The 19,085-nt window shown below is 49.9% G+C and overlaps 3 protein-coding genes across 8 annotated transcripts; 2 read left to right on the top strand and 1 right to left on the bottom strand.

Annotated features, from left to right (window-relative positions):
• Nucleotides 1-11,428: 11,428 nt before the first annotated feature.
• Nucleotides 11,429-16,399, bottom strand: LOC117858784 (transcription termination factor MTEF1, chloroplastic). 3 transcript variants are annotated; one of them, XM_034741933.2, is made up of 4 exons: nt 15,103-16,399; nt 13,149-13,503; nt 12,145-13,044; nt 11,429-12,009 (listed from the first exon to the last, which is right to left on the bottom strand). In XM_034741933.2, the coding sequence occupies exon 1, from the start codon at nt 16,321-16,323 to the stop codon at nt 15,490-15,492; it is 834 nt and encodes a 277-aa protein (XP_034597824.1). In that variant the 5' UTR covers nt 16,324-16,399; the 3' UTR covers nt 11,429-12,009; nt 12,145-13,044; nt 13,149-13,503; nt 15,103-15,489. The 3 variants fall into 3 exon arrangements, with proteins under 3 accessions (XP_034597824.1, XP_034597809.1, XP_034597816.1); XM_034741918.2 differs by having other exon boundaries at nt 12,087-13,044; XM_034741925.2 differs by having other exon boundaries at nt 12,087-13,044; nt 13,149-13,560.
• Nucleotides 11,676-14,738, top strand: LOC117858754 (beta-1,3-galactosyltransferase GALT1). Of its 4 annotated transcripts, XM_072293647.1 has the most exons (7): nt 11,676-12,402; nt 12,478-12,692; nt 12,769-13,047; nt 13,140-13,268; nt 13,353-13,532; nt 13,737-13,844; nt 14,292-14,738. In XM_072293647.1, the coding sequence occupies exons 1-7, from the start codon at nt 11,676-11,678 to the stop codon at nt 14,502-14,504; spliced, it is 1,851 nt and encodes a 616-aa protein (XP_072149748.1). In that variant the 3' UTR covers nt 14,505-14,738. The 4 variants fall into 4 exon arrangements, with proteins under 4 accessions (XP_072149748.1, XP_034597786.1, XP_034597779.1 ...); XM_034741895.2 differs by having other exon boundaries at nt 11,676-12,692; XM_034741888.2 differs by having other exon boundaries at nt 13,140-13,532.
• Nucleotides 16,400-16,497: 98 nt separating the features above from the next.
• Nucleotides 16,498-18,083, top strand: LOC117858776 (GDSL esterase/lipase At5g03980). The gene has a single exon (XM_034741907.2). It carries the CDS (start codon nt 16,726-16,728, stop codon nt 17,950-17,952), a length of 1,227 nt encoding a protein of 408 aa, XP_034597798.1. The 5' UTR covers nt 16,498-16,725; the 3' UTR covers nt 17,953-18,083.
• Nucleotides 18,084-19,085: the final 1,002 nt, after the last annotated feature.

Below are 19,085 nucleotides of genomic sequence, written 5' to 3' on the forward strand. Positions count from 1 at the left end.
CGGAAAAGCACAGTTGGGAATCGGCCAAATGGTGTTATAGTGCGGAATCGGCCGGTGACTTTTGTCTCGCTTTAGGACGAATGCACCGGAGTCCCAATCGGTAATCTTTTGCCGATAAGGAATCGGCCGATTAGGAGGGTGGATTAATTGGGCCTGTATGGGCTTGGAAAGGGATGGAAGGATAAGGTGGAGACCAGCCCACGAAGCGTGGAGTAACTAACCTAGCACGAATTGTGCTTGTAGATATTCGTTTTCTGTTTGAATTAGAGATAGGATTCTAGTCGGTTAAGAAGTTATCTGTACGGGGGTATAAATAGCTACCTTTGTAAATCTGTAATCATCAACCAATCAATACAACAAACTACTTTTTTCCTCGTATTTACCTTCAAGCGACTTCGCTACTACTTTTCTCTTTTCCACGAGTTCGTGCGGGTTGGCAGGGCTGCATCATCTTGATCTCCGGCCGATTCTGTAAGTTCCGTTTATCGAGTAATATCTAAGCTTTAACTCCGGGCGTATCGCTGTTGTTTCGTTTAGATTTATTCACTAGTTATCGATATTTGCTAGATTCATAGGTTTTTACCTGTTTTTCTAGTCTTTATCCACCAGTTATCCAGCTAGGAATCGGTAGTGTCGGCTCTTTCTGTTTTCTATTGTTAAATTTATTTATTGCCGATTAGATCTATTCCTGGTGTTGTTATCATGGCTTTGTACCGATCACTTTAGCAGTTTCCTGTCTACAAGACTACAGAGATCGGGTTGTCTTATAGCCGATTTCATTATTACAGTAAATCGGCCGATTCGCTGATAAATTCTCTCGAAATCGGAAAATAGCCGATCGAGATTTCTGAACCTGACACGTATTCTTCCTTGCCAATCAACAGGTCAGATTGGCTGGCACGCCGCGTGAACCGCACCAGGGCATTCACCCGAACAGGAGCTAAGCAGATTCTCCCGGGTCGTGTGTCGGTCGCTGGGATTCGGTTGACCGATTTCTAGCGCCAACAAATCCCTACTCCTATATGCACTCTGGTTGGCTGCTATGTGTGCGATCTCTTGGTTGGGCTGCTACGCGCGGGTGGGCCGCCTGCTACTAAACGCGTGGACCACCTTCCTTGAGGCGACATGTGCTGATTTGTGGCCTTAAGTGATACATAACCGCACCCGATAGCGAGCGCCCGCCCAAGCGCAAGCCAGACAATACAGTCGCGACACTACAGCACTCGCCCAGGAGCAGCAGTAACAAGAACACCGACAGGCTTTCATTCAACAAACTCCTGCAGAAGCAGTGCCCATGGCACCCATACCACAAGCACTCCGTGTGGGACTGTTTAGCGTGCGCAGAGCCATGAAGGACACACCGGAACCATCAGGCACCAAAGACAAAGGCAAAGCCAAGGAAGAAGAAGACGATAGTGCCGATGGCAAGTTCCAAAACTCGGCCAACACAGTCAACGCCATCTTTGGCGGAACTCCGGGTACTGCTATTAAGTGTCCTAGAAGCTCACTCACGAGTGATAATGTCCATCAAGTCGTGGTGCCCATGTTCCTTAAATGGTCCGAGGTGCCAATTATGTTCTCCAGGCCGGATCAGTGGACTAGTTTCTCAGACCGAGGGCGATATCCTCTCGTCCTAGACCCGGTAGTCATAGGCTCTAGACTCACTAAAGTACTCATTGATGGTGGAAGTGGCCTCAATGTCCTGTTTGCCAAGATGCTAAAGAAGATGGGCCTCGACGTCACTGATATGCTCACCTCAACAAACTATCCATTCTATGGGATCGTCCCAGGCAACACGGCTGTGGCCATCGGACAGGTGGTTTTGCCAGTTACTTTTGGGATCAAAGGACACTACCGGACAGAGTACATCCGGTTCGAGGTGGAGGACTTCGAGACATCATACCACGCTATCCTCGGAAGACCAACATTGGCCAAATTCATGGTCATCTCGCATTATGTGTACTTAATACTCAAGATGTCGGACCTAAGGGAGTACTCTCCCTATGCGAAGACTTGAAGAGGTCGTACGACTGTGACACAGAAGCAGTGGAGCTAGCAGCGACTACCTCCAAGTACCCAACTCGATGATTCAAGTCTTCGTTGCATCTAAGAAATTGTTCCCCTTGGTGCCCGAAATTCCATAAAAGAAGTCGGGAGCAACCAAGGTCAAGCCGGTAAGTGAAGTCGACGTCAAAGCCATATTGACCTTGAGACTGGTGATAGCTCCAAGATAGCCTTGATTGGCACAGGGCTTGATCCTAAATAGGGATGGCTCCATCAAATTTCATATACAAGCGGGAAGAGTATAATTTTTCCTTGGCAAGCTCTCTTTCCAGCGCTTCGGCACGGAGCACCATATCCCCGTACCCCTCCAACATTTCAGACTTGCGACAGGAACGCTGGATTATATCCTACACAACTGAAATCTGTACTCGGGTGCATTTTGAAAATTCATTTGGCTTGACAAGAGAAGACAAGGCATTACCCACCTCCGGATACACGTCTAAACGACGGTGCATCTCCATCATTGGGGCCACCATCTCTGGCCGTAGCAGAGGGTCATCAATGAGTTGTATATCTTCCAAACGAATCCTCCTAGATGCCGAAGGGTCCACGCCAGCTTCAGGGACATCTGTGCGGCCATCGTCCCCAAAGTTGTTGCCGCCTCAATTTATACTTCTAGCTCAGGGGCTATAGGAGTAGCCACAATGCCAGAGGTAGTTGCCACCTCCTCGGGTACTTGTAGCTCAGGGGCTGGCATCACCATATCAGTTGTGGTCGACAGCACCTCCCGCATAAGGGCTGCTACAACAGATGTAGCCTTCGGGGTGGACGATCTACATGTTGCTCTTGAGGCTGGAGGACTGGCTAGGCTAGGGCGACATTCTGAGCTGAGTGGCCATCGCCATCAGTTGTGGATCCAGAGCTAGGCCTTGATAGATCTACATCCGAAGATTTCCTGTACAGACAAGATTTCAGCAAACAGAAACACAATTATGAGTTACGATAAATACTCAAAGGGGCAGAAGGACCTACCTTGTAGATCTCCTCAACTTCAGTGTTGGCTCACCTGTCAGACATAGAGATTTGTTGGCTGGAGATGGTACTTTTGGCGCGGCCTGCACGGTTGTAAATAGATCCTAGCCAGCCTTAGTTACCACCTCTGCTGTTTGAGTTGTTCTTGCACTAGCAGGGTCCACTACACGTCCAGACGAGTTGTCATCGACAACACAAGGTTATGGATCATCATCAACAACTATTTCTTCTTCGATGAATAGCGACTTGTCTTGCGCAGCCAAAGCCTCTGCCTTTTCAGCATCCGTTGCCAACTCGAGTATCTGCAAACCACTAGCGTCATCTTGAGTAGACACGGTGGTGATGTTGGAAACATCCCTTGGGAGTACATAATAGTTCAGATCTTGTCCTTCCTCATAGGTAATTATCTTGGGAGGAACACCATCTGCAGAAACAGACTTCTTCACGGCCAGTTTTGCAATGATGGTCCACTTTTTCTTTGGTGGTGGTGGGATTGTAGCTTCAAATTCCTCTGTTGTAGAGCGTTTCTTCATTCCGAAGGAAGATCCAGCCTTAGTAGACAGTCAGGCCCTGACTTCATATCGCTCCGCAGCATCAAAACTAGTGCCGTTGGAGGACTCGACTACATCCTCCTCTTGGTCATCGCCTCTCATAACTTTGCGCGTAAACACGCGAGGAGCAGCGTCACAGACGTCTTCGAACTCAGGAGGTGGAGGTGTGAAAAAAATATAGATCCACATCTTCCTGCACAAAAAGGACAGATCAGCAGAGCAATAATCGCCAAAATTAGTACTCAGGGCCTACAGCCACGGGTACTTACAGGCTTTGGGGGGCGTGCAGTGCTGAATTCCCATACAATAGTTCCGATCCTGCCCATGTTCTTGAACATTCACTTCAGCCTGACCACTAACCATGACTTCATCTATGCTGATATCATCTGGGGAAAACCTGGATGGATCATCAAGACCAGTGTGCTCATAGCCATAGTGGCATCGCTGCTGCAGAGATTGGATGCGACGCTTCATGAAACTGAATGCTACTCTAATTCTAGTGAGCCCTTCTTGCTTTAACATGGAAATCCTGTCAATGAGCTTGGGAATTTGGAGGCAATCTCCATGCTTTGGTTCATCAAGCCACCGGTTATTCTAGGAAGGGCGGTGGCTTGTCAATTTGGGTAGTTTTGGATCATAGTTGACGATGTAGCACCATTTTCCTTCCACCCTACATTGGAATCAATCAATTCGTAGTCCAGATATTGGCTACTCATTGTCTCTCACATCTGAATTCTAGCTCCTCCGACCAAAAGTGTGTGCTCCTTTGAGGGTTGCGGCTTCACACGGAAAAACTTCCGAAATAACTAAAAATGGGGCCTGTTCCCCAGAAAAGCTTCGTAGAAATGCACAAAGGTAGCAGTGTGGAAGATGACATTGGGATTCAGATGGACTAACTCCAACTTGTAATAATCAAGAAGGCCCGAAAGAAATCGCAGGTCGGCAATCCAAGACCTCGCTCGATGAAGTGAGGGAAGATTACCATCTCATTTGGATATGACTCCAACGGGTGAGCATCTCCAAAGGCAAATCTCCAGTGATGAAGCATTGCTCTTGCAATAGCTTCACGGTGACAAGAGCCTTGATGTCTTCTTCGGTGGTTTTCGATGATTTCCAGGCGCATATGACATTAGGTGGAGCGGTTTGGTCGGTCTTGCAATACTTGGGTGCCGGCAACTGAATCTCATTTGCTTGCCAATTTTCTTCCTCTTCTCACCCTCGACAGTCTTGCATCCAGAGGCTTTCTTCTCCATCCTTATATCACAAGTGTTTTCTCTCGCATACGCTCGGGGGCTTGAGATGGGAAGGGACAGCGGTGGTAGCGCTCGGAGATAGGGCAGTGGCGGCAGCGCTAGGGCTATAGTGCGGAAGTTGAAAGGGCAAATGGCAAGGATAAAACGGAAGGGTTAACTTCCTCCGTTATTTATAACAAAAGTACAGTAAAAACTAGGTAGTGGATCTATTTGGATTAGGGATTCCTAGAAATTAGGAGATCTAATTGATGGTTACTTTTTTCCAAGGAGGATTTAAGATTATTCCAAGAGATGGTCACGTTGACCAATGTTTGACCCTTATAGCCACCAAACTAGTCGGCTAAAGGTTTGGGGTTGTGTGCCACGTGTCCATCGATAAAAAAGTTTTTCTCTGGATTTTAAGGGACAAGAGTTGCAAATTATAGATTAACCCCCAACCTAATTGTTCGATTCAACCTAAGGCTCGGGGGCTACTCCATATGGAGTGCGACTTTCATTGCAATTCCATATAATATTCAAAGGTTGAAGATCACAAGTTCAAGATAATCAAAACTTGAGCACATTCTAACCTCATGGCAGTCTTCGAGCACCTTTTGAAGATTCAACTAGATGAAATACTTGAAGAGCACCAAAAGTAGTCGGAGAAGGTCAACAAAAGTACTCGGAACTGCTGCACTCGACTAAAAAGTACTCGGGGGCTTGTCGTACATACATCTATGGGCCTACCAGAAGGTTTGGACAGTCCCAAATATGGGGCTGGACACCGAGATGCATCTGACATGGAGACCATGGCGCAGGACAACGTGATCTATATGGAAAGATAGGAACTAGTTGGGGATTAGGGAAGTACTCGTTGTAACAAGAGTAGGATTTCTCTAGTTGTATCCAACTACTAATCTTGTAACCAACCGATCTGTAATGCTACCCCCGTGTATATAAGGTAAGGCATGGACCCCCTTTAAAGCAATTCAATATAACCAACACACAGGACATAGGGTATTATGCTATTCAGTAGCCCGAACCTATCTAAATTGTGTGTCTACGTTTAACTTCGAGTTCCTGATATCGACAAGCCCACCAACCAAAATACTACATCGGGCACCTCCCTCGGTAGGTTGCCGGGTCTAAACATCGACAAGAGCCACCAGGCCCGCCCAACTATAGCACGATGATCTGATAGGCAGGGAGTGTTGTGACATTATGGGCGATTTGGCAGAAGGAAAGCAATTATGGAGAATTCTTACCAAAACCCAATGTCTACTCACAACTTCATGAAAATATTTAGAAAAAAGTTCATTTTTGACCATCCAACTATCGCCTCAGTTTAGTTTCGACCATCGAATCGCAAAACCAGGAATCATTGACCACCCAACTATCAAAACCGTTCATATTTGGACATTCGATGGTTTTGATGGGTGGTTTTGCTGACATGGCTGACACATGGTAGTAGGCCCCACATGTCAGCTCATTTTCTCTTCTCTCTCCTCTTTCTCTCTTCCTTCCCCCTCTATCCTCTCTCCTGCCTGCTGCCGCTAGAGGCTGGGGGTTGTGCCCCTGTGCGTTGCCATCGCCGCTTTGGCGCACCGGGACGCCATCGCGACCTCACCCCCCTTGCGCTCCCACCTCGTGTCACACTAGCCCCTTCGCGGCCACGCTTCCAAGGTGGCGGCGAGGAGCGTGGCTGTTGCTGGCAGTGAGAAGCCCAAGACCCTGGTGCGGAGGTGGTGGGATCTTCTCCGGCTATGAAAGCAGCAGGCGCTTTCAGGGACGCAGCGCACCCAAGCCACCAGAGCTGGAGCCGGAGCCGTCTCTGAGCCTACCGCTCCTACACGAGGCCGGCCCTGACAAGCCGAACAAGCTCGGTAAAAAGTCAGCACCCGCCCCCGTGCCGTCGTCGATCTCAACCACCGTACCGCCACCGCCACCCCCACTGTCGTCCCAGTAGCACCAGAGCCTGCCTCCCAAGATCCGCCTCACCCCTTGCCGCCACCTTTTCAGCGATGAGAGGAGTAGAGCCGGAGTACGACGACGCAGGCAGCGGCGGTAGAAGGTGGAGAGGAACGGGGGCGCACCCCCCTTGTGGAGGGGATCCGAGGTGGAGCGAGCGAGCGAGCGAGAGAGAGAGAGAGAGAGAGAGAGAGAGAGAGAGAGAGAGAGACCGGGCGCACGGGAGGCTGACTCGGGGGAGGTGATGGGGTGGGCAGCTTGCGGCGGCGAAGAGCTGGGCAACCGGTGACGATTTGAGCGAGAAAGAGAGAGGAGAGAAGAAATAGAGGGAGATGAGAGAGGTGCTGAGTGGTGGGCCCATCGGCATGTGGCATCCATGTCACCAAAACTATCTAGCAAAACCACCAAATAGCCAAATATGAACGATTTTGATAGTTGGGTGGTTAATGATTCCTTATTTTATTTTGTGGTTCGATGGTTGGACCAAACTGAGGTGATAGTTGGATGATTAAAAATGAACTTCTTCCAAATATTTATGGCCAACTTGCTTTTGATTTACTCACTCCGTACTATAAAAGAATGCAATTTTAGATATGTCCAGATACATTTATGGAAATATAGAATTACATTTTTCATGAAATGGACGAAGTATGATCAATTTACCGGCAGGAGAAGGAGCGCGGAAGGGCAAGTGTCCTGAGTTGGATCCCACCTCCATTGGGAGTGGCTAAGATCAACGTTGACGCGGCTGTCTCAGAAAATTCGAGCCATGGCGTGGTAGCGGATGTGGCCGATACGACAGGTGACTTCTTAAAAGCTTCTGTCACCGAGGGAGAGTCGGAGATATTGGAAGCTCTGCTGGCGTGTAGTGAAGGGATGGCACTAGCAAGTAATCTTCTCCATAGGATTTAGAATGGCCAGCGATCGCGCCAATGTCGTCAAGAGCATCCATGAAAGAAGCAATAGAGCCATAGGGCTTGATTGTCCGAGAAATCAGGACGAGGAAAGGAGGTTTCCAATCTTTTCGAGCTCATCCATGAAGGTCTCGAGCATCGATGCTACGTTTAATGCAATCCATAGTTCTGCTGGCCTGCTCTGCTTCAGGTTAGCCGTATATCGTGCATGTACGCCGTGGACAGCGTACAGCCGTGCATGATCTGATTTTGTTAGACGTTCTAATCAAATGTGGTTTGCTGACATGTGCTTTTGTTTTTATATTCCTCGTTTTTGGTTGATGGCCTGTTCTCGTTCTTGGGCTTCACTTCTCATTTTGTCCCAAATGCGCATTGGTGTTTTCATTCTCTCATTCTTTTATTTTTCTCTTTTTTTTATGGTTTTTGACTTGACTCTAGTAAATTATTAGTCCTGTAGAAGTGCTGCCCAGTAGCTCGGTGTCGCCTCTCTGGGCGACGGGAGGGGCGACTCCACCGCCCCATGGAAGCCCCCGTCGGCGGCCCCCTCTGGCCGCCGCCGCCGCAGCCTGTCGAGCGGCGGCTGCGGCGGCGGCGGCCCGCGACGACGCCGAAGCCGGTCCCCTCGCACCACATCTCCTCCCCCCTTCCCCATGTTCTTTTTCTCACTGTGTTGGGCTTGGAGCTCCAGTAGCGCCCATGGCAATGGCGGCCGGCCAAGGCAGCGGATCCGGGGTCTCCTAGGCCAGATCCGGTCCCTACTCTACTGGATCTGGGGTGCCAGCGACGGGACGGAGACGTGACTGCCGGCGGTGGTGGGTCTCCTGTTCCCCGTTCGGGTGCGAGAGCAGCCATGCCCGAGCATGGCACCTGAACTCGGTGCATCCACGGTGCTTGGTTTCGGCGTGGGGCTGGTCGTGCCCGTGCCCCGGGCCGACGGTGGCAGGGCTCGAGCTCGCAAGGCCGGCGGCGGCGGGGTCGAGCTTGACTGGCTGCGGCGGGGCACAAGCTCGCCCGGCCGGTGGAGACGTGGCTGTGCAACCAGCACTTGGCCAAGAGCCTCCACGGCCTCAGCGCCGCTCTCGAGGTGCCCGACAGCGTGAGGGGTCGGCGTCCTGCCGCTCTTTCAAGCCGTGCTCCCCAGCTTCTCTTCAAGGGCGGCGAAGGCTCCCCGTCATTCTTAGTGCCTGCGCTGCACCGACGGGTCGGGAACTCGCCGGGAGAAATCCTAGCCCGGCGTTATGCCGGTGCCGACAACAGCGACACCTACAGGTGCCGTTTCCTCCATGGAGGTGTTGTTTCGAGGCGTTCCCGCCCACATGTTGGTATGGCCGTGCTTAGCTGGTTGGAGCGATGCCGGTTGGGATGGTTCGGTCAGGAGAAATCCTAGCCCCGCTTTGGCCGGTGCTGTCACCAACAACGCCCTCAGGCGCCGTGGTCCTCCTTGGAGGTGATGACGAGATCACCCATCCCGAACTACTGTCGTCCACCATGCCGCAAAGTTGGTTCATTCTGCTTGGTGTTCTTATGCCTTCCTCCTCCTTACTGTTCGTTGGCGAGGCTGTCATTGGCTGTTTGCCGCCGGCGTGATTCGGTGAGCGTCCTCTCCTGGGGCCTCTATTTCGTCGATGCTCTCTTTGTTGATGGTGTCAGAAAATCAAATGCCGGGTGGTGTATCCACCGCTTCTGCCATTCCCCCTCAAGGATTCCTCCCCTTGAGCGGCGTTGAATGGTGGTACGTGGAGCTCAGATGTGCTGGAGGTGGCGCCGTCAGCTCCAAGGGAGGTCTTCGTTTTCCGGTAAGCTTTGGCTTGCGCGTCCTTTCGCCACTCTAAGTCCCCTTCCTGCTGCGCGGTCACTCAGATGGAGGGCAGCAGCGGGACGGCGTAGCTACGAGGGGTGGGGCAAGGTGCAATAGTCACAGTGTAACTGGCAAGTACGTTGTTCGGTGGAGGTGCAAATCGGTGATCAATGGTTGTCTTTCGGTTGTGACATGTTTTGTCTTTGAATTGTCTGCGAGTTGTGTTCCTCCCGTTCCTCTGTTGTACTCTGGTGTTATATCTACCCCGTCCCCTTCTACTTCCATCCTAGCTCTTGAAGCCACTGTAACCGCGCAAATGTTGTACCATGGCCGGCTTGCCGGCATATGTGGTAATATAATTTAGGTGGGACTCTTCGTCCCCGGTGACCCGTCAAAAAAAAATTATTAGTCCTGTAATTTTTTAGCCACTCAGACAGCACCATAACTTCATATCACTGTTACAATCAATTCCATGTAATTTTAACTAGTTTTAGCCAAACAATAATAAATAGTTAGGTGCCCTATTGACATGTGGTTCAAAGAGCAGCTATGCACTCAAGCAACTTAAGTTAAACATTGATATACACGTGCTTGCTGAATAAAAAAATTAAAGTTACGTTGATTTATACAAGTTTGGGGCTGCATTTGACCTACTGACACACACTGCTTTTGTTAGGGGTTAATTTGGAGCAAGCATTTTGGACTTCCGAATTCCTATCATCATAACAACTGGTCGTGTGCAGTGCCTTCATTTGAAACCGCGGTAAGTTCTCTGTTCCGCGTTTGCGGCTTCTACTGAACGACTAAAGCAGCGTTCTTATTTGCGTTGAATCACTGTCTTCTGCTACAGCGAAGCCGTGATAATCACCGCGCGTTAATCTTTTTATTAGTGCTAGTAGCGTATAAGGACGATGTCATTTGTCAAGCCCTGACTGCCTGCCTGCGCGCGGCCGGCCGGCCGGTTGCACCAGACCACTTGTTCGCTCGCTCTAGTATTTCTCGCCCGTTGCCCCTCGGCCGGCCGGAGCCCGGAGGCATGCGGCATATGCTCTAGGCTCTGCCGCGGTGCCGCCTACGCCTCCCTCGTCTCCTCCTCTTCCTTCCTCTCGTCTATCTCCCTGCGATCAGTGATCACTCGTCTCCATAACTGAGGATACAAGTACCAGGTAATTACAAGCATCTCTCTCTCTCTCTCTCTCTCTCTCTCTCTCTCTCTCTCTCTCTCTCTCTCTAAGCATGTTCGATCCATGGACCATGTCCGGTGCAATTCTTGCCTTCTTGCGCTGATTTGGATTCGTTCAAGCTAGTGCCATCCCATGATCAAGAAGAAGCAGTTGCTCCTTTTTTTTTTCCAAACTACGAAAACGGAGCGGTTGCTCGACACGACATGCTTGCATGGTAGTTACCCCACGAATTATGTTTTCCAGAGTGATCAAACTCTTGTGGTGATCTTTGGGCTAATTGAACCGTTGATAGGCTTTCAGTTTTTGTTTTTTTAGCTTTCTTTTAGATATAATAAACGAAGAAAATATTATAGTTTGGTCAGGTTTTCCACAAAGGAAAACATATCAACAAATATCGTTGCCTGAGAATAATCGTCCTGTACATTTTCTGACTAGAGACAAAAGTCAGGATTGCCGCCCACGCGTTTGATGGAAGAGACTGCAAGAACCGGCGACGATCGCAGGACTTGACTGGGGGCGCCTGGTCCTGCACGGCGTACACTTGGCCTTTCCAGGTGTTGCATTCTTGTATCTTTCATAGCTACAGACTAGTACCACTTCTGAACAATGGGCACATGCCACTGGTTTTGAATTTGATATGGTCAACCGTAGAGACGGCCGGCAACTTCCTTTTGCTTTCAGTCCGTAACCATACCCAGTCCATGTGCTCAGATTTCAACTGAATAATGATAGAGAGAGAGCGAACTTAGCTGAATTCGTATTTTCTGTTCTTGGTGTGCTCTGAAAAGTTGACTTATAATAGTACACTTGAATTCCGTAACAGGAAAATTGATCAAACTGGAGGAATAACATCTAGTGCACTGGCACGTGCTATCCGGCCTGTACCTTGACCAGAAGGGGAGGATAAAGAGTAGAGGGCTCCTAATATCCCATTGAAGCCAAGGTATGGTGTGACTGTGATCGCCACAGCAGCAGAGAAAAGGCAACCAAAGATGTGGATGACAAATAAGCTCGCCACTACAGTTTCGATTACATTCTTCTCTCTGGTGATTGTGCGGTATTTGATAGTGAACAGCTCAACTTCAGGGATATCTCAGTATCAAATCCTCCACACAAACCCCCTCGAATGGTTCAACAGCCCAGTGGCTGCACAAGAAACCACTCCAGAAGCAGCAGCAGCAAATGCTTCAACTTCAAATAGCTTGGATTTTGGGAACATCTCTCCTGAAGTGTTTCAGTGGCTAGACACATGGAATCAGATGAAGCAACTAACCAACATCACCAATGGCCTTCCTCATGCAAGCGAGGCGATCAACGATGGGAGAACTGCATGGGAAAACTTGACAACATCAGTTCACAATGCAAAATCCCAGCACAGAGAAAAAGAGAGGCTCTGCCCATACTCAATTCGCAGAATGGACGCTTCCAAGTTGGAGACCGATTCTTTCACCATTGAAGTACCTTGTGGGCTGATTGTAGGTTCTTCGATCACTCTTATAGGCACTCCTGGAGTCCTCTCTGGTAACTTTTGGATTGATCTTGTCGGGACAGCACTTCCAGGGGAATCTGAAAATCCTATTGTACTGCAGTACAATGTCCATTTAAATGGTGATAAAATTACTAAAGATCCAGTCATAGTGCAGAATACCTTCACTGGGAACAATGGCTGGGGAGTTGAGGAACGCTGCCCCAGCACTAACTCTCACAATGCAACTGAAGGTACTTCAAACTTACTTATCTCTTGCATACAAGAGCTAATATCCTTGCACACTACTGATGCAACATCTTCTACAGTGGACGACTTGAAGAGATGTAATGCAATGGTGGGCAGAGAAGACAGGGACATAATGAACTCAAAACATCATGCAGCTGCCAAGAAACATAGAGAACCAAGCACATATTTTCCATTTAAACAGGGATACCTTGCTATTGCAACCCTCCGTGTAGGATCGGAGGGGATCCATATGACAGTAGATGGAAAACACATCACTTCATTTGCATATAGAGCGGTAACTTTCTTGCATGTGGATCATAAAAAAAACTGATATAAGACCAATCCTAACTAACTGGTGCTTCTGTTTTTAGGGGTTGGAACCTTGGTTTATTACTGAAGTGATAATTTCTGGTGATTTTAAACTTGTAAGTGCGATTGCAAGCGGCTTGCCCACATCAGAAGACTTGGAGAACTCTAATGTTGAAATGCTGAAGTCACCACCTATTCCAGATGGCAAAGATGTCGACCTTCTGATTGGCATCTTTTCAACAGCAAACAACTTCAAGCGTAGGATGGCAATTAGAAGAACATGGATGCAATATGATGCAGTGCGCCAAGGAGCAGTAGCAGTACGTTTTTTTGTTGGCCTGGTGAGACACACACAAAAAATAAGTTTAATATACAGTAAACTAACAAGAGTTATCTACCATACTAAGATTCTTTCTCATTTTGTTTTATAAAGCATACAAACCTCATGGTAAACGAGGAACTCTGGAATGAGGCACGCACATATGGTGACATCCAGGTGTTGCCCTTTGTTGATTACTACAGCCTGATAACATGGAAGACACTAGCAATATGCATCTATGGGGTAAACACTATCATCATTAAGTTAAACTTCTCCATTCCCTGCTTCTCGTGTTTCATTGTGCTTAACTGTGATTTGTTTGATCAGACCACTGCTGTATCAGCCAAGTATGTGATGAAAACAGATGATGATGCTTTTGTCCGTGTAGATGAGATCCAATCCACAATAAAGCAGCTTAATGTTAGCAACGGGCTACTTTATGGTCGCATAAATTCTTACTCAGGTCCCCACAGAAATCCTGAAAGCAAATGGTACATAAGCCAAAAGGTAAATTATTCACATAAAATGCTCCTCCCTGAAAAGTAAAATAAAAACAATTATTGTAATCCATTTCAATGTTAAGTTCAGACTCAGTGAAATAATTTAGTTGCCCTAGGGCATTTATGCAGGTTGATTTGAAACATACTGCCGTTGTAACAGAAACACTTCTGATGTAAATGTAAATGCCAACATTTCTGATGTGTTTTGCAGGAATGGCCTGAAGAGAAATACCCACCTTGGGCTCATGGACCAGGATATGTGGTCTCCCAAGACATTGCAAGGAAAATCAACACTTGGTATAAAGCAAGACATTTAAAGGTATGTCTATTCAAGTGCAAACATAACATGTGACTTATACATACTATATGGGAAATTTAGCTTATACATCCCTCAAGCAACAAAACAAACCATCTGAAGGCATACTTCTTTGCATACCAGAATGAGCTGTACTATCTCTACTAAACAAAAGCTACCTTACGTAAGAGCAACTCAAATTATAAGCTTATAAACAAGTGATTCAAAGTAACCCGGTTCAGAAAAGCAAACATAAACATAGAAGCCTGGTTAAGTTCAGACAAGCTGCCCACATTTCAGCTTGCTGTTCACAAAATATTCTGCTTGAATATCACAGCAAGTGCCAATTCGCTCCAGCTTCTAGTCCTGCAATATCAGATTATTTCAACTCTACTTAATGCCTACTTCTTGTTGTCTGATGTGTTCTGGGGCTAAATCATATACTATCCACACCCAAATGATTCTTTGCAGATGTTCAAACTAGAAGACGTAGCAATGGGCATATGGGTCAATGATCTGAAGAAGGATGGATTACCAGTCAGATATGAAACAGACACAAGAATTAACGCTGAAGGCTGCAATGATGGGTACATTGTTGCTCACTACCAAGAACCAAGAGATATGCTGTGCCTGTGGGAGAAGCTCCTAAGGACACATCGAGCAGGATGCTGCAATACTGACTAATAGAGAAGGAATTTTGATGCTTTGGTCTGATCTACTTATCAGGTCACTCACTATTTTTTTTAATGACGACAAAGAAGTCTTAACATCCTCCTCATTTTCTGGTGTCCAACACTATTGTAAATTATGAATTCAGTGAATTACACAGATGAAGCTAGTTCACCTCATCTCAGCTTACCCTCGTTCCAGAGCATCTTTTTTAGGGTGCTAAAAATTGGGAGAATTTCAATTGTTCTATTCTGTCACTTCTAATGGTATGGTATATGAAAACTCAAGGTGTAAAAACTACTTGCAGTCTGAGGGCATATTTTACCACCAAACTACAATGATAAAGCGTGACAGTCTTTCTGAGGCTTTGAGAGATCAGAGACACTGATTAACCGTAACAATTGAGAACTTTAGCCAGGTTAGAATTTCTGACAGGCATAATCAAGTATTCCAAAATTAAATCATGCAACAATTGCATTTACAGGATCCAGTGGAAACCCCTTTTTCATAACAACAAACAGTATTATGCCTCTCCTAAAGCAATAGCACCAAAAAGGAAAAAAAAAGAAGCAAAAGTGCTATTGCAAAACTCAACCAGATGGTTACCGCGCACCTATGTTCATGGAGATCCATGGCTGTGCTCCATTCTTCCCATTCTTCCCTTTGTTCTCCAACAACTCATGCATCAAGCCCATTCTTCCACCACGGCAAGTAGAGGAAACTTTGCTGCATGTATGATACTGTACAAGTGATTATCTGTTTAGCCATTCAATCAGGCGACATTTCCATGCCTATCTCCTGGAGAACTTCAATCAGCCTTACAGTTAAGGCTGAGCTTGAAATGACATGTGAAACATAGTCTATGCCCCAAATTGTTGCTGGTGCCATTTGTGTCTTGGTGATGTTTGTGGGTGGTAATCTTGTTTTACTGAAGCCGAACTGAAAGCACTGCCTTTCATACATTACAGTTATCAAGCACACAGTGCTTCTGAATGCAAGCTCACAATCTCGCCTTGGTGTCGGACAACGTCGCATTGATCAGCCGCTCCCTGAACTCGTCATCGTTGCTTGTAAGCATATCCTTGAGCGACATTTTGATGCCTCTATCCCTCAACGCCTCGTGCCTCGGCCTGATCCTCCCCTCCAAACTGAATGCAAAGTAGTGCGGGAACTCGGCTAGCTCCGCAGCAGGGTCCCTCCCCATGCGCTCAGCGAGGAACTGCAGCTTAGGCGTGAGGTTGGTCTCTATCCCGTAGGAGAGGATGGCTGGCGCACGCCTGAGAACCGCGCAGACGGCGGGGTCGGGGAGCCCAGTGGCATCACGGAGGAAGAGGAGCTTGGGGAGGAGGGTGCGCTCGACGGAGAACGCCAGGAGCAGCGCGGCGGCGAGCGGGAGCGGCTCCCGGAGGAGCGCGACGCGGCGGCGGAGGAAGAGGAGGGCGGGGTGGAGCGTGTCGGGCACGGACGCGGCGAGGAGGCGCGGGGACCGGACCACCGCGGCGCGGAGGAGCGGCGGCGGGAGCGGCGCGTCGGCGGAGAGGAAGCGGAGGGGCTCGCCGGGCGGGGAGGTGAGGAGGGACGGGAACGCGGAGAAGACGCGCGCGGCGTCGCGGGCGGAGAGGCCGTGGGATGCGAGGAGGCGGAGGGAGTCGCGGAGGAGCGGCAGCGGCGCCGAGCGGAGCGCGGGGTTGGCGGCGAGGAGCGGGAACGGGTCCAGGTGGAGCTCGGACGAGAGGAAGTGGAGCTTGCGGCGGAACTCCACGCCGCGGCCGCCGCCGCCGGTGGCGACGTGGGGAGAGGGGGCGGGTGGCGGGAGGCGCGTGCGGGCGAGCATGGCGGTGGCGGAGTTTGGCTGGGGTTTCGGTGGAGGAAGACCGACGGCTGCGGTGCGTTATCCACTGCGTCGTTGTACCACTGCGAGGGGAGGAACGAACTCTGTGGCCGGAGAGCCATCCATTCGTGCGATGGACGGTCCTGATTGAGTGCTCTGGAAATTTGAAGGCTGGATGATTCGTGCAGGGGGAGACGTGGCAGGAGGCTGACTCGGCCGGCGTGGTCAACTCCGCTTGCCGTCGGTCTCCGACACTCCGACTCGGACATGCTCTTCCCTCGCGTTTCGCCATGTCCGACTCCGAGCTGCTCGCGAAGCGGCTCCCGGCGCGCTCAATAAAAGGCGCCTGGTGGCCTCCAACTTCTCCACAGGCCAAAACGAACGCTGTGTTCCAGACTTCCAGACATGACGACTATGGCTCGCATCCTGCTCTCCGTGTTAGTGGCGCTCCTCCTCGTCGCCGGCCCGTGCCACGCAAGGCCAGCGCCGCAACACACTACAGCCAAGTCGGCGGCGAGTGCGAAGGCGGCGGTGGACGGCATCACGGCCATCTACAACTTCGGCGACTCCCTGTCGGACACCGGGAACCTTCTCCGCGAAGGCGGCGCCACCGGCGTGCTGCAGCACACCACGAGCCTCCCTTACGGCTCCGCCATCGGCGGCGCCACGGGGCGGTGCTCCGACGGGTACCTCATGATAGACTTCCTCGCCAAGGACCTCGGCCTGCCGCTGCTCAACCCGTACCTCGACAAGGGCGCCGACGACTTCACGCACGGCGCCAACTTCGCCGTCGCCGGCGCCACGGCCCTCGACGCGGCGGCGCTCGCGACGAGAGGGGTCTCCGTACCCCACACCAACAGCTCCCTCGCCGTCCAGCTGCAGCGGTTCAAGGACCTCATGAGCGCCACCACCCGGTCCCCGCAGGAGGTCCGCGAGAGGCTGGCCCGCTCGCTGGTCATGGTCGGCGAGATCGGCGGCAACGACTACAACTACGCCTTCGCGGCGAACAAGCCAGCGGCCGGCGGCGCGCACAACCTCTACAACTTCGGCCGCGTCGCGACCGGCGTGGTCGAGGCGCTGGCGCTGGTCCCGGACGTGGTGCGGTCCGTGACGGGCGCGGCCAGGGAGCTCCTCGACATGGGCGCGACGCGGGTGGTGATCCCGGGCAACTTCCCGCTGGGGTGCGTGCCGAGCTACATGTCCGCGGCGAACGAGACGGACCCGGCGGCCTACGACGCCAACGGCTGCCTCGCGGCGCTCAACCTCTTCTCCCAGATGCACAACGTGCTGCTGCAGCAGGGCATCCGGGAGCTGCGCAGGTCCTACCCGGCAGCGACGATCGCCTACGCCGACTACTTCTACGCGTACGTGCGGATGCTGCGGGACGCCGGCAAGACGGGGTTCGACGAGGGGGCGGTGACCAAGGCGTGCTGCGGCGCCGGCGGCGGCAAGTACAACGTCGACATGGACCGGATGTGCGGCGCGCCGGGCGCGTCGGTGTGCGCGAGGCCCGACGAGCGCATCAGCTGGGACGGGGTGCACCTGACGCAGCATGCGTACAGGGTCATGACCGACTTGCTCTACCACAAGGGATTCGCATCCCCGGCGCCTGTAGAGTTCCAGCGTTCCTGAAGATCGGCAGGAGTCCTTCGTTAGATCCACTGTTGTTGGTGTTTCGAATTTTGTATGCTTTTCACTTAGTTAGTCTTCCACCTTTGTTTTCTGTTGTAAATAATAAAGTTAAAGCAACCTGTTTATATTCAGTTGACTCGCCAGCTCAAGAAGCATGTAATTTCTCACATTTGCTTCACTGACACGAGTGCATCTCCTTTCCTCCATATGTGCTGTTGCAGGGCATATTTTGGTCGCCAGTAAATTTATGCGCTACAAAATCTTACGATTAAAATCAATTGCAATGAAATCAACTTCATATAATCATATTAGACCACTTTGTTCCACAACTTGGAGCCCTTCTCTCCATTGCCGTTGCACCACCGTTCCAGCTACATTAGCAATTTTGTCAGCTGCTCGGTCCAATAGGCCTTGAGTGGTCCAAGGTAGCCCACTGCTTATTTATTTCTTTTATTTTGTTTGAATTTTCTCATTTCAATTTTTTCCCTGATAATGGATAATCCCTGCCTGGCTGCTTCGATACAAAGACCACACGCACGCTGCCGGGGTTGCCAGCTTACAGAGATCGAAAACAAACAGAACAGAGCCAGTTTAAGATAAGCCAAAGCCATCGAGGCAGCAGAACTAAACACCGAGGAAAATAAAAGACTGGCAGGAAAGTTTTCGCTACAACTACGAGAAACCATCCTCGTGCCTCCGGTCATCTTGCCATTTCTGGAACTCCTCCATCCAAGTCCTCATCTTCACCCATGTTACTGAAAACACGGCATTAGTTGACTTAAGCAATTCCCTATCAGACGCCCTCAAGAGCACACCCCATTTCTGCAAGTGAGAGGAGAGTTTAAACAGCAACTTCATTAGTTGACTTAGGTAATTTCTTTTCGATCACCATTCTGCTTCTTGTGGTCCAAAGCACCCAAGCTATTATAGCAAAGAGCCAAAGATAAAAGGCTTAAAGGTATAGTTGCTGCACCCCAGAGGGATCCAACCCTCAAAAAAATCCTGCATATTTTGAGGTATTTGGTCCCAAAAAAGTGCTTCCTTGAAGCATGTCCATATGAATTTAGCAATGTCACACTGAAAAAACACATGATCTACATTTTCTAGCACCCCACAAAGGATGCAGTTGACAC

The sequence above is a fragment of the Setaria viridis genome, chromosome 1 (assembly GCF_005286985.2).
Source record: "Setaria viridis chromosome 1, Setaria_viridis_v4.0, whole genome shotgun sequence".
NCBI lineage: Eukaryota > Viridiplantae > Streptophyta > Magnoliopsida > Poales > Poaceae > Setaria > Setaria viridis.

Excerpts from the sequence above, each read along its gene's own strand:
- LOC117858784 (XM_034741933.2), bottom strand. The coding sequence starts at position 16,323 with ATGCTCGCCCGCACGCGCCTCCCGCCACCCGCCCCCTCTCCCCACGTC.
- LOC117858754 (XM_034741880.2), top strand. The coding sequence starts at position 11,676 with ATGTGGATGACAAATAAGCTCGCCACTACAGTTTCGATTACATTCTTC. Across the intron at positions 13,048-13,139 it reads TACGTTTTTTTGTTGGCCTG|CATACAAACCTCATGGTAAA; the intron begins GTGAGACACACA and ends TGTTTTATAAAG. Across the intron at positions 13,533-13,736 it reads AATGGTACATAAGCCAAAAG|GAATGGCCTGAAGAGAAATA; the intron begins GTAAATTATTCA and ends TGTGTTTTGCAG.
- LOC117858776 (XM_034741907.2), top strand. The coding sequence starts at position 16,726 with ATGACGACTATGGCTCGCATCCTGCTCTCCGTGTTAGTGGCGCTCCTC.